General features: G+C 38.6%; 1 protein-coding gene across 5 annotated transcripts in view; it reads left to right on the top strand.

The window, feature by feature from the left end:
* Positions 1–14,533, top strand: part of ZNF280C (zinc finger protein 280C) — a 75,779-nt gene that overhangs the window by 39,906 nt on the left and 21,340 nt on the right. For all 5 annotated transcript variants that reach the window (XR_010406258.1, XR_010406257.1, XR_010406256.1 and 2 more), the window contains exons 14-16: positions 4,959–5,090; positions 6,661–6,959; positions 7,678–7,818. Coding sequence is in view for 1 of the 5 variants with exons in the window: in XM_064574565.1 (XP_064430635.1) it covers positions 4,959–5,090; positions 6,661–6,959; positions 7,678–7,818 (572 nt within the window). In the remaining 4 variants the exon portion in view is untranslated. The remainder of the gene's footprint in view (positions 1–4,958; positions 5,091–6,660; positions 6,960–7,677; positions 7,819–14,533) is intronic.

Genomic DNA, 14,533 nt, shown 5'->3' with positions numbered 1-14,533 from the left:
AAGCCACTCAGGCGCCCCTGACCTTTGATTTTGAAAGGAAGGATGAGATGTAAAACAGTAGCTCTATTTCATTATGAAGCTTTTAACATAGTGCTTTCTGCCATGCTTTCCTAAGCTCCAGAGTGAGATATAGATGTAAGGAGAGTAATAGTATCCTTAGAAAGGTAAGAAAGAGATGGATGGACTTGGTATGGGGACTGTGTCTCTTAAGTGGTTTACCTGATCTGTAGTCACTCTTCATACCCTAAATTGTATGTTTAACTTGCCGTGTGTATAGGAAAGAGTTAACCCAGCAGGTCTGAGTTCTTCAAATCGTGTACATTTTCACAAGGGTCTACTTGCATACTTGCATAATTGGCCCTTGGCTAACTCCTGGAAATGGAGGCTTTGTTATTAATTGATGAGTGTTTTGCATGCCTGGAACCTTAAGCCATATTGTACCAGCTTTTCTAGATCATTTGTACAAAAAGTATGATTATGGTGAGCACCTGCTTTTCTTCTGGAAGACTGAAGATTTGGTAACTGAACCCTTTAAAAAAAAAAAACAAAAAACCTGGCCTCTTAGACTCAAGAGAGCTTTCCTGGTAAAAAGCACTTCATACATGTTGCTGCAGTTAGTTGCTGGGGGATTGATTGAGGCGTGTCCTCTGCAACTCCATTGGGAGAGGGCGCTTGGAAGCTGTTGCCAGTATCCTCCAGACTCCACCCAATGCACTTTTTTCCTTTATTAATCCTGCTCTGTATCCTTTCACTATAATACACCATATCTATGAGTATAACAACTTCTAAGTCCTGTAAGTTCTACTGCATCATCAAACCTGGGAGGGGTCTTGAGGACTACTGACACACCATTGGTGCCCAGTTTTTGTGACTTCGGAGTACCTGAGAGGTAGGCAGTCAGCAGTCAACAGATGAAAGACTCTGTTAATCAGAAGGATCATCAGGCATTTTTGAAAGCACTTGCAATTTACACAATTGTTCACAAAAGACTCAAAAACCATAACTGAGCAGGACTATACTTGTAATTGAGGTAATATAGGTGTGATTTTAGATATTAGGAATTACTGAATATATGGCTCATTTTATTCTTTTTAAAGACTTTAGTTGTAACCTTTTCCTAAAAAGAACATATTATCGGGGCGCCTGGGTGGCTCCGTCGTTAAGCGTCTGCCTTCGGCTCAGGTCATGATCCCGGGGTCCTGGGATCGAGCCCCACATCGGGCTCCCTGCTCGGCGGGAAGCCTGCTTCTCCCTCTCCCACTCCCCCTGCTTGTGTTCTCTCTCTCTCTCTCTCTCTCTCTGTCAAATAAATAAATAAAATCTTTAAAAAAAAAACATATTATCATGTCCTAAGTGATTTTAGAGCTAACAAATACAGTTCACACAATTTTTAAGAAAGGATGAGGGATTTTAGATATGTTAAATATTCTTATTAGATCTTTATAAAAATCACAAGTAGTTAATATATACTAATCACTTGCCATATGACAGTCACAGTGTTTTTACTTGCATTATTTTGTTTAGTCTTCTCGACCACCCTACAAAACAGGTATCTGATCATTGATAAGGAAACAAAGCTTTATAGAGAATAAGTTACTTGCCCAATATCATATTCTCTAATAAACGGTAGAGCCAAAAATAGACTTAAAGCCCAAGGTTTTATCATAGAGTCATATCCTTTACTGACACTGTCTCAAAGCAGATATTACAGATAGTCAGAATTAGCCTTGAAAATTCCTCAAATCACCCAGACAATACAGTATGTTTGTCAAAACGTTCAACCCGGACAGGTTATTCTCTATCCTTGGAACTGATCACCAATTTTTTGGTTGAATGTCTTATTATTTAAGATGTACTGTATTATCCTTCTTACCACATCTCAAGCATACATGCATAAGAGAGAGATGCAAGACTTGAGTCCAACTAAGGGAATAGTAGATGAATGTCTCTCAACCCAGGGCTTTGGGTAAATGCTCATTGAATGAAATGGCAGACATTTTGAATTAGTTAAATTGTGCCTGCTTCTCATGTGCACACTCTGTCAATCTCTTGCTGTCTTCCTCACTATTTATTTAACAAATATTTATTGAGTGCTTAATATATGCCAGGGACTGTTTTACAGAAGTGAACAAAGCAAAGTTTGTGCTCTCTGGAATTTGCATTGTAGTGGAAAAAGTATGTGTATTATGTCTGAATGTATGTGTGTGCCAGCTGGTGATAAATACCGTGGGAAGGGGCGCCTGGGTGGCTCAGTTGGTTAAGCGACTGCCTTCGGCTCAGGTCATGATCCTGGAGTCCCTGGATCGAGTCCCGCGTCGGGCTCCCTGCTCGACAGGGAGTCTGCTTCTCCCTCTGACCCTCCCCCCTCTCATGTGCTCTCTCTCTCATTCTCTCTCTCTGTCTCAAATAAATAAATAAAATCTTTAAAAAAAAAAAAATACCGTGGGAAGAAAGCATGTGAGTGTTGGGAGTGCCAGGACTTAGGAGGTGAGGAGCCCTTTCTGTTTTATATATGGTGGGGGGGGGAGGGGGTTGGTCAAAGAGAGCCTCTCCAGAGAAAATAAGCGGGTTAGCTGTGTGGATATCTGGGAGAGAACATTCCAAGGACAGGGTACAGTAAGTAGGCAGTGAGTTGAGCATATATGTAGATGTTCAAGGAGCAGCAAGGCCAGTGTGGCCGGAGCATGGTAAACAAGTGGGAGGAAGAGTGGTGGTAGGAAAGGAGATTGTACCAATAGAGTGCAGAGCAGATGCTGTAGGGTCTTGTGAGCCAGAGTTAGGGTTTTGGTATGTATGGAAAGCCACTGGAGGCTTTAAGCATGTGAGAGATGACTCGGGCAGCTGTGGAGAGAAGAGACTGTTAGGAGGAAAGAGTGGAAACAAGAAGGCAGGAGGCGACTGTCAGAGTCCAGGTGAGTGGCTTGGACTGATATGGTGGCTGAACAGATGAAAAAAGTGGAAAGATTGTTCCTGAAGGTAGAGCTGACAGGTTTTATTAATGGGTTGGTGGATGTGGGGTGTGAGAGAAAGACGAGTTAAGAGTTACCGAGTTCTTTTGTCCTGAGCCACTGCCAAGAATGGTGTTCGCTTATATTGAGATATTGGGAAGACTAGGCAAGGAACAGATTTTTTTTTTCTTTGCAGGGTATATGGGGGGAAATCTAGAGTTCAGTTTTGTCCATGTTGATTTGAAATGCCTATTAGATATCAAGTAGTGATGTCGAGTAGGCAATTGGATGGATACTATTTAAAATCATGAAACTGGGGCGCCTGGGTGGCTCAGATGGTTAAGCGTCTGCCTTCGGCTCAGGTCATGATCTCAGGGTCCTGGGATCGAGTCCCGCATCGGGCTTCCTGCTCCTTGGGAGCCTGCTTCTCCCTCTGCCTCTCTCTCTCTCTCTCTCTCTCTCTGTCTCTCATGAATAAATAAATAAAATCTTTAAAAAAAAAAAATCATGAAACTGGATGAGATATAGGTACAGGCAGAGAAGAGACCTCTGGGAACTGTACTCTGGGGAATTTTCTATCTGTCCTGTTATATTGCTGTCTCTTTCTTGATTGAGATCTTTTTCCCTCTTTTCCTTCTCTCTCTCGAGCACATATTAGGTGAATCTGTTTATACATTGCCTGTACCTGTGAGACGATCTGATGCACCATACTTCTCAAATTGTCTTAAAAATGAAACTAAAACAGTAATATACAAACATATTTCTATATTGCCTTGAGATTTTTAAAAAGATTTTATTTATTTGACAAGAGAGAGAGAGCGCGCACAAGCAGGGGGAGCGGCAGGGAGAGGGAGAAGCAGACTCCCTGCTGAGCAGGGAGCCCGATGCGGGACTCGATCCCAGGACCCTGGGATCATGACCTGAGCCGAAGGCAGACGCTTAACCGACTGAGCCACCCACGCGCCCCTGCTTTGAAATTTTTAAAGAACTTTATATTTATCAAATGCCTGCTGTGCACCAGTAACTGCTAGTTACTTTCGTTTATGTTAACTCATTTGCTTTTCCTAAGTGATTAGTTGTGCTTTACATGGAAATAGTGACGGGCCTGTGGAGATATAGCTTTGGAGAAAACATTCTTTTGCATTTGTATGTTCTAAATTTACATATAAATATAAATTGTATTTTTTAATTAGTGAGAGCGTATACATAAAGATTGCAGTTGATAATATATACTAGAAGACCAACTAGCTGTGAGCAAATGACTTAGATCTCTCTTGGGTCCTAATTCCCATTGATAAAATAATAATAGGCCTGAGTTTGAGAAGGGACCTAGTCAAGGGGTTCTCTGACAGTAGTTTGGGATCCGTTGTTATGATTTGTGCTTCTACACCCATGCTGTCCAATAGCACACCCACTAGCCACCTGTGTCTATTTAAATCTAAATTAATGAAATTTGTTTGGCGGTAGGAATTTCAGTTTTTTATGAAACAAATTTTAAAAACTAAAAATAACTTGGTCTTTTCTAGGATTAAAAATTAACTCATTTTCACGGTATCGTGTGCTTGAATGGTTTATACTTCAAATTTATAATTAAAACTTTCACACTACAAAGGTATAGGACTCATCACATTTTAAACTAACTGATATAATTTTCATTTTGATTGCCTATATGGTAACAAATACTTTTTTTTTTTTAAGATTTTTTTTTTTAGGTAATCTCTACACCTGATGTGGGACTCCAACTTAAAAACCTGAGATCAAGAGTTACTGTATGCTCTACCGACTGAGCCATCCAGGCACCCCACAAATACTTTTGAAACTCAAATACTAATGCAAGCGGTGTTTTTAAAAATGAAATAACATTTTGGCATTATTTATGATGGGATATGGTAAAATACTGGTTTTTAAAAATTATTTAGCAATTACAATTAAGAGCAACTTCAGGTCCCAGGATTTGTAGTGGTAGAAGTTATTATTTCTGATAGTATTTTTAATGTTTTTTGTAAACAGAAAAAAGGAGTTCATCGTTGTACAAAATGCAGACTGCAATTTTTGACCTGCAAAGAGAAACTGGATCACAAGACCCAGCATCGGACCTTTATAAAGCCTAAAGAGCTAGAAGGATTGCCTCCTGGTACAAAAGTGAGTTTTAAATATGTTGTATTTTAACATTTCGTGTGGTAATAGAAATAAATTCCTGCCTGGCTTTATCTGTAATATTAAAAATTAACTTCTGCTTCTCATTAAGATTTAATTTTAGGTTTTGTCATTCTTTTTTAAAGATTTTATTTATTTATTTGTCAGAGAGAGAGCACAAGCAGGGGGAGCGGCAGGCAGAGGGACAAGCAGGTTCCCCACTGAGCAAAGAACCTGATACGGGACTCGATCCCAGTATCCTGGGATCATGACCCAAGCAGAAGGCAGACACAACCGACGGAGCCAGCCAGGCATCCCTTAGGTTTTGTCATTCTTATGTTTGGAAAGAAAAACTAATATCTTTTTTTTTTTTTTTAGTTAGTTGACACATGGTATATTGGAGCAGATTCCTTTATAGTGAGTGCAACTAGATTAACTGGAGACTGAGTCAGTGAGTTGTTTCAATACTGTATAGGCTGTTCGTGAGCTTTTCCAGCATATATGTCTGCTTCAGCTGCTAAGGTTAAGAATCATGTTTATTTTATCTTTGTGTCCCTAGCATCTATCATAGTGCCTTGAATGCCATACTTTGTTGAAGTTGATATTACTGAGTCTACTCTCAGTTCCTTATATATTCTGTATACCAGTCCCTTATTAGAAATATGACTTGCGGGATGTCTGGGTGGCTCGGTTGGTTAAGTGCCTGCCTTCAGCTGGTCATGATCCCAGGGTCCTGGGATTGAGTCCTGCATCCAGCTCCTTGCTCAGTGGCGAGCCTGCTTCTCCCTCTGCCTGCTGCCCATCCTGCTTGTGCACTCTCTCGCGTGCTCGCTCTCTCTCTCTCTCTGACAAATAAATAAATAAAATATCTTTTTAAAAAAGAAATATGATTTGCAAATACTTTCTCTCATTGTGTGGATTGTCTTGTCACTTTCTTACAGTGTCCTTTGAAACACAGGAGTCTAAAATTTTTATGAAGTCCATTTAATCTATTTTTCCTTTGATCGTTGTGCTTTTGCTATCTTATCTAAGGAGTCATTGCCCAGCCCCAAGTTATGGAGATTTCCTCCTATGTTTTCTTCTAAGAGTTTTGTAGTTTTAGCTCTTATAATTTGATCCTTGATACATTTTGAGTTCATTTTTATGTCTAGTATGAGATAGGGGTCAAAATTCATTCTTTTGCATGTAGATATCCAGTTGTGTTGGCACCATTTGTTTGAAAAGACTATTGTTTCCTCCACTGAGTTGTTTCGGTATCCTTGTCAAAAACCAATGGACTGGGCGCCTGGGTGGCTCAGTTGGTTAAGCGACTGCCTTCGGCTCAGGTCATGATCCTGGAGTCCTGGGATCGAGTCCCGCATCGGGCTCCCTGCTCAGCAGGGAGTCTGCTTCTCCCTCTGACCCTCCCCCCTCTCATGCTCTCGCTCTATCTCATTCTCTCTCTCAAATAAATAAATAAAATCTTTAAAAAAAAAAAACAATGGACTATAATGTCAAGACATGCAGGGAACTTTTTAATATTAATGCGACGATTAATTTTCTAAAATATGTATATATTTTGCCTTCATTTTTATAGGTCACTATTCGAGCCTCAATTGGACCGCTTCATTCAAAACCAGTTATATCATCTCCCAGTAGTAGTGTTCCAAGCACTTCTTCTTTTCAGCTCTCACCTGTGAAGTCTAAAAGTATAACTGCTAAAAATTCCACAAAATCTAATACAAGTAAATCTAAGACAAGTAAGCTTCATGGAACTAAACCTAATACCAGTAAGCGAGGTAGAGGTGCATCTAAATGCAAGACTAAAACCTCTTACAAGCAAAAGAAACAACGCAACAGAAAGAATAAAATCAGCATGGCTTTGAAGAACTTAAGGTAATATCTTTTATTCCAGATATATAATACTAATTGAATATTAAATATTAAAGGTTAGGGGCACCTGGGTGGCTCAGTTGGTTAAGCGACTGCCTTCGGCTCAGGTCATGATCCTAGAGTCCCAGGATCGAGTTCCGCATCGGGCTCCCTGCTCGGCAGGGAGTCTGCTTCTCCCTCTGACCCTCCTCCCTCTCATGCTCTCTGTCTCTCATTCTCTCTGTCTCAAATAAATAAAAAATTTGTAAAAAATTTAAAAAAAATAATAAATAAATATTAAAGGTTATTTTAATATAATTTACCATATCACAAAGGTCCCTTGCACGGTTACATGCTGATCACTTGTCTGGCATAAAGGCTAAGCAGATTAAAAAAAGGTACTCTTTACAACTGCTGAGCAGAACTGGAATTAGTGTTCATTATATAATTATCATCAATTACACTAATCTATTTTGTGCTTATATCTTGTGATAGTTGAATTGATTAATGTGATCCTTTTTATTCCAGGGAATAAAATGTGATCCTTTTTATTCCAGGTGTTTGATTTTTGACACTTTATTCTAGCTTATTGTTTCAAATCAAATTTTCAAATTATGTCTCTACTTAAAGATGTTAATTTAAGCATTTTAGCTTTAGTTAATAAAACGTGAATAAGGCTTTACCTTATTATTTTTGTTTCATGATATATTTTCATCTTTTTTTTTTTTTCTGTCTCTACAAGGTGTCGTCGGGGAGTTCACAAGTGCATTGAGTGTCATTCCAAAATAAAAGATTTTGCAAGCCACTTTTCAATATATATCCACTGTAATTTTTGCAAATACAACACTAACTGTAACAAAGCCTTTATAAATCACATGGTGAGGTAAGTTAAACATGTACACCACCAATGAAAATTCCCACTTAAGATGTTTGTTTTTTAAAAATAAAGTTGTCCTAATAGTTGTCCATGTCAAGGAGCTAAAAGGATTGAGCAATAGGGAACTTCTAGGATATTACTTAATATTATTTTCCAGCATAATAAATCGTGAAATTAGGGGGACAGAAATTTTTAAGAACAGTTAGACCAATGAAATTAGAATAGGTTTGGGAAATTTGTTTTTCTAAGTCTTAAAAAGTGGTTATTCTCAAACATAAAAATGTTTAATGTTTTCAAAATATTTATCACATAAATACGTGTAACCCCATGAGTGTTATCCTCTTCAAAGCAGTCACTTTGAGAGACTTCCAGGTTTGTCAAAGATGCTAAGAATTTCTCCCCCTCCTTCTCCCCCCTTCCTTTCATCCATCTTTCTGTCCATTAGTCATTCAAGCCGTTTATCTTTGCATTCAACAATGAAATGTGAAATGAGAGACTATAGGGATATTCTAGTCATGATGCTACTGTTAGAATTCCTTTTCATACATCAATTCAATTTATCTTATTTGAGCACCTACCGTGTACTCTATGCTAGAGAAAGACGTCAGAGACCACATTACTTTCATTTGGACCTCGTTAGTAGCAGCTTACTTTATTCTTCCAGGAAGGATTTATTTAAATACATAAAAATTATTCAGATATAAATATGCTAAGTTGATTATTCAAACTGAGGTAGTTCCATTTATTTTCAATCAGAAATAACTAATAAAAGTGGTTTTCGTGCAGAGCATAAGACCTCTGTTCTATGTTGTACCCCCTTCCTTACCAGTGTCCCAACTTAGCTCATCATATACAGTATTCATTTTGAATTCTCATTACCTCATAATTTTTATTTTTTTTATTTTTTTATTTATTTTTTTAAGATTTTATTTATTTGCGAGAGAGAATGAGAGACAGAGAGCATGAGAGGGAGGAGGGTCAGAGGGAGAAGCAGACTCCCTGCTGAGCAGGGAGCCTGATGTGGGACTCGATTCCGGGACTCCAGGATCATGACCTGAGCCGAAGGCAGTCGCCTAACCAACTGAGCCACCCAGGCGCCCTACCTCATGATTTTTAGAGTCTTGACCCTTCTTTCCAGTCCAGCTGCACCAATCTAACTTCCTATCAACCTCACCCTTAAGGTCATCTGTTTTGAATGTTGCTTGCTTTTTTTTCCTAGAATCCTTTTCATATTCAGACATGTTTAACCTTGCTATCCGTGAATCTCTTATCCTTTTCAATCTTTTGCTGTGCTCCTTTCCAAACTACCAAACTGCACTTGATTTAATTAGCTCTGAATTTGTGATTTTTAACTTTAATTTCGTTCTGTGTTTTTAAAAATACCTCTTTGTTTTTTTTATCTACAACATCTGTTTAAATCCTTTTCAATACCCTCAAGATTTTATTCTAGTCTCTTTGTTGTTAGTCTTGTTCCTACTAATTACTCAGAGGTCATCCTTCTCATTTTTCCCAAGATTAACTTTTTTCTACCTCAGGTTCTTCTCCCTTTATCCAGACATAAATCTCAGAAAAAGATATTTCTCACTTTTTGAAAGCAAATACTGCCCCTCATCTCTTCCATTTTCCCCACAACCTTATTCAGTTATTTTGTGTCTTCATTTCATCTCTTTTTCTCTACCACATTCCTTCTGCCTGCACATATTTTCAGGCATTTTTTTTAGGATGAAGGAGATTTGCCTTCACTGTGCGTATTTTTTGTCTTCCTTTTACTGTCAACATTTTAAAGAGTTTCTTTACTACCTATTTGCCACTTCTTTACCCTTTGTAATTTGAGTATCACCCCCACCTATTAGTTAAAGCTGCCCCTTTAAAAATTATCAGTCATATCCTAATCACTAAATGTACTCAATAATTTCCATTCTTACTTTTCTGTGACTTCTTAAGAATATTTGATGCTTTTGATCACTCACTTTTGAAAATCTCAACTTCTCTTAATATGTTACCATAATTTTTTTCTTCCCTTTTGGCTACTCCTCTATTTCATTACCTTTTCTTTTTTTGCCTCTTTTTTTTACTTTTTAAGTTTTTCATTTGAAAACCTGTATAGTTAACATACAGTGTTAATATTAGTTTCAGGTGTACAGTATAGTGATTCAACAATTCCATACATTACTCCGTGCGCATCATGATAAGTGTGCTCTTATTCCCCATCACCTATCCCACCCTCCCCCCTCCCCCCCCCAACCATCAGTTTGTTCTCTGTAGTTAAGAGTCTGTTTCTTGGTTTTGTCTCTTTTTTACCTTTGCTCATTTGCTTTTTTCTTAAATTCCACATATGAGTGAGATCATATGGTGTTTGTCTCTCTCTGACTTATTTCGCCTGGCATTATACTCTCTAGCTCCATCCACGTCATTGCAAATGGCAAGATTTCATTCTTTTTATGGCTGAATAATATTCCATTGTGTATATATATACATCTTTATCATTCATCTGTCAGTGGACACTTGGGCTGCTTGCATAGTTTGGCTATTATAAATAATGCTGCAATAACATAGCGGTGCATGTATCCCTTTGAATTAGTGTTTTGCATTTTTTGGGCAAAAACCCAGTAGCGCAATTACTGGATCCTAGGGTAGTTCAATTTTTAACTTTTGAGGAGCCTCCATACTGTTTTCCACAGTGGCTGCACCAGTTTGCATCCCACCGACAGTGCATGAGGGTTCCTTTTTCTGCACAATCTTGCCAACACTTGTTGTTTCTTGTGTTTTTGATCTTAGCCATTCTGACAGGTATGAGGTGATATCTCATTGCAGTTTTGATTTGCATTTCCCTGATAATGAGTGATGTTGAGCATCTTTTCATGTGTCTGTTAGCCATCTGGATGTCTTCTTTGGAGAAATGTCTGTTCATGTCTTCTGCCCATTTTTTGATTGGATTATTTGGTTTTTGGGTGTTGAGTTGTATCAGTTCTTTATATATTTTGGATACTAACCCTTTATTTGATACATCATTTGCAAATATCTTCTCCCATTCAGTAGATTGCCTCTATTTCCTTACCTTTTCTTTTTTTCAACTCTTCTTGCCTCCTTACATTCCTTTTCTTGGTACCTTAATCACTCAGAATTTTGTTTTACCTTTCAACTGTAAATCCTCCAGTTTCAATGCTGAGTTTTCCTGAGATCCATCTCTTCATCAGTTTGATAGATATTTTCATCTTTGACCCACTGGCATCTATAAAGAGCAAAAATAAGTCAAACATCACTGTCTGTCTGGGATCCAAACTACCATCACCCCAATACTCTTTAAGCTCAGTTTGTCTCAAGGTGTCATTTGCGGAAATGTGGAGCATCAACTGAAAATAATACACGTTTCTGAAGCCTATGGTGCTCTCTTGACCTGCCACCATTCAAAATGGCTTCCTGAATGTCCACCTTCTGCAATTTACCACTCTGCCTCCCAACTACTGCAGGGCTTTCTATACCTTGGTTGCTCTAAACCAGGCCCCAGCAAATCTTTCTCTCAGTATACTGCTGGGAAGAATGCTGGTATTTTGTTAATTTAAGTATAATTAACATACAGTTGTATTAGTTTCTGGAGTACAGTATAATGATTCAACAATTCTGTACATTGCTCAGTGCTCATCAAGATAATTGTACTCTTTTTTTTAAGATTTTATTATTTGAGAGAGAGTGAGAACACAAGCAGGGCAGGGGAGAGGGAGAGGGCGAAGCAGATATAACATTTGCAAATTTCTTCTCCCATTTAGTAGGATGCCTTTTTGTTTTGCTGATGGTTTCCTCTGCTGTGCAAAGGCTTTTTATTTTGAGGGCCCCTGGGTGGCTCGGTCAGTCAGGCTTCCGACTCTTGCTCTCAGCTCAGGTCTTGATCTCAGGGTCAAGTGAGTTCAGGCCCTGTGTTCCACACTGGGCATGGAGCTTACTTTAAAAAATAAAAAAAGCTTTTTATTTTGGTGTAGCCCCAATAGTTTAATTTTGCTTTTGTTTCCCTTGCTTGAGGAGACATATCTAGAAAAATGTTTCTACAGCTGATGTCAAAGAAATTACTGCCTATGTTTTCTTCTAGGAATTTTATGACTTCAGGTCTCACATTAGGTCGTTAATCCATTTTGAGTTTATTTTTGTGTATGGTGTAGGAAAGTGGTCCAGTTTCATTCTTTTGCATGTAGCTGTCCAGTTTTTGTAGCACCATTTGTCAAAGATACTGTCTTTACCCCCATTGTATATTCTTACCTCCTTTGTCATAGATTAATTGACCATGTTAAGTGTGGGTTTATTGCTGGGCTCTCTGTTCTGTTCCATTGATCTATGTGTGTGTGTTTGTGCCAGCACCAGACTGTGTTGATCACTACAGCTTTCTAGTAGTATATCTTGAAATCTGGAATTGTGATACCTCGAGCTTTGTTCTTTTTCAAGATTGCTTTGGCTGTTCGATGTCTTTTGCGGTTCCATACAAACTTTAGGATTATTTTTTCCAGTTATGTGAAAAGTGGTGTTGGTATTTTGATAGCAATTATGAATGCTGGTCTTTTATTCTGTGCCAAACACATGGCTGCCCCAATGGAGCTTTATTTCTGCCCCTAATTTGTAGGAGATTAAATTGGAAAATATTTTTAGTGTTTCTTAAACCCATGGTCATTCTGTCCTCCTGCCTCCCATTTTCCATAGGTTCTTCAGCTGTCTTCTAGGACCTCCAATACCATTCTGTCCCCGAATATTCCCAGTTGGCCTCAGGCTTCCTCTATAACCTTTTCCTAATTTCCAGTGAGCCCCAACCTTGCACTGCATTGTTATAACACACGTGGAGCACTTACGCATTATTAGCCTCATAAAGAACTGAAAGTATCCACTTCGGCTTTTCTAAGGGCCTTTGCATTTCTCCTAATTCAGTGGTGTCTTGCTTCCTTTGTTGCCTCAGGTACCTCCCTCTGAATGGTACACCCTGACCCAGTGTGGACTTTTGTCATAGACTTGAGCTCTGTACCTACAGAGTCTCATTTTCTTAGAGGTTGAGTACCTTTATTCCCAGCCCGCACTGACTCTGTAACAAGTCAGGCCCCCCCAAATTAATCTTCCCCAACATATAGTTTGTTTCATATTCAATATCTAAAGTGGTTTTCCATATTCTTTGTTATTCCTTGGACTGCTCCCCTTCTTCCCTCTCAGTTTACCTTCTTCTGTGAAGAATATGATCACCACAGCCACTCATAGGAATCCTTCCTTCCTTTGAGTTCTGTACCATTGAGCTATTCTGCCTCATATTAAATATGTGTCTTATCTACTTGAGAGAGCAGTTCTTTGTATTCAGCATGGCACCTATTCTGCAGCTATTTTCATGGGATTATAGCTAGCCAGAATCATTTTTTTTTTCCCATGCGTACATGGTATGCTGGTGATAGTTACCTTTTGTCTAATGATAATCATTGACCTGGTGTGTTGGCTGGTTTGGGTCTGTCAGTGCAAGCTAGGGCAGCTAGTGTTTCTCAAACTTTAGCTTGCATAAGAGTTCACCTGAAAAGGGGCGCCTGGGTGGCTCAGTCGGTTAAGTGGCTGCCTTCAGCTCAGGGCATGATCCCAGGGTCCTGGGATCGAGCCCCGCATCGGGTTCCCTGCTCAGCGGGGAGCCTGCTTCTCCCTCTCCCTCTGCTACTCCCCCTGCTTGTGCTCTCTCTCTGTCAAATAAATAAGTAAAATTTAAAAAAAAAAATCACCTGAAAAACTTGTTGAAACTGATTTCTGGGTCTCAGTGCCAGCAATTAATTCAGCAGGTCTAGAGTGGGGCCTGAGACTTTGTGTTTCTGCTGAGTTCCCAGGTGATATAGATGCTGCTGGTCCATGAACCACACTTTGAGTAACACTGGGCTATGCTAGTCCTGGCTAATCCCGCCTGACTTTCTAATACAGGAAGGCTTTCCTTATCAGTTTAAAAGGGGGTACTGGGTGGCTCAGTAAGTTAAGTGGTCGACTGTTGATTTTGGCTCAGGTCATGATCTCAGGGTCCTGGGATCAAACCCCATGCCAAGGCTCCACACTCAGCAGGGAATCTGCTTGAGAATCCTCTCTCCCTCTGCTCCTCCCCCTGCTCACACGCTCTCTCTCTAAAATAAATAAATCTTTTAGAAATAAAAATAAAAGGGGGTATAAAAGCTAATGCCATTGGCTGCAAAACTTGGTTAGTGGTTTTTTTTTTTTTGTTCTGTGCATAGAAGAAATATTGTTTTAACTCATGAGCTCTGCTTTGCTTTCCCTAAAGGCTCTCCTAATAATTGCAAAAGATTCTTTAAATGTTTCGTTTTACTGATGGCAGGTAAAGGTAATGTAATTTAGCCCAAGTAGCATTTACTTCAAGGATCATTCAGATTCTCCCCACTTGCTAAGTATATTAAGATAAGAAAGTGTGAAAATTATTATTCATAACAATTTATATTATAGCAAAATACATTATTAACAAATACCTTTTAAATTGTTTTCAACTCTTAATTATTGTAAAAATTTAAATTGATGCTCTTTGCATTTTTAACTTTGAGAGGTTTTTTTTTTTATAATGGTGAGGGTACTGATCATTTAAGAATATTCTCAGGGAAATATGTTGTTAGAAAATACACAGGTAAAATGAAATGTAAGATAAAAAACGAATTAAAACAAAAGAATAGAATTTAATAATTTAGGTCATGATCTTTTATTCAAAACTAAGAAACTAAAC

This window comes from Mirounga angustirostris, unplaced genomic scaffold, assembly GCF_029215605.1.
Source record: "Mirounga angustirostris isolate CCGP_5_RB_7025 unplaced genomic scaffold, mMirAng1.0.hap1 SCAF_11, whole genome shotgun sequence".
Lineage (NCBI taxonomy): Eukaryota > Metazoa > Chordata > Mammalia > Carnivora > Phocidae > Mirounga > Mirounga angustirostris.
This window is presented reverse-complemented; position numbering and strand designations above follow the sequence as displayed.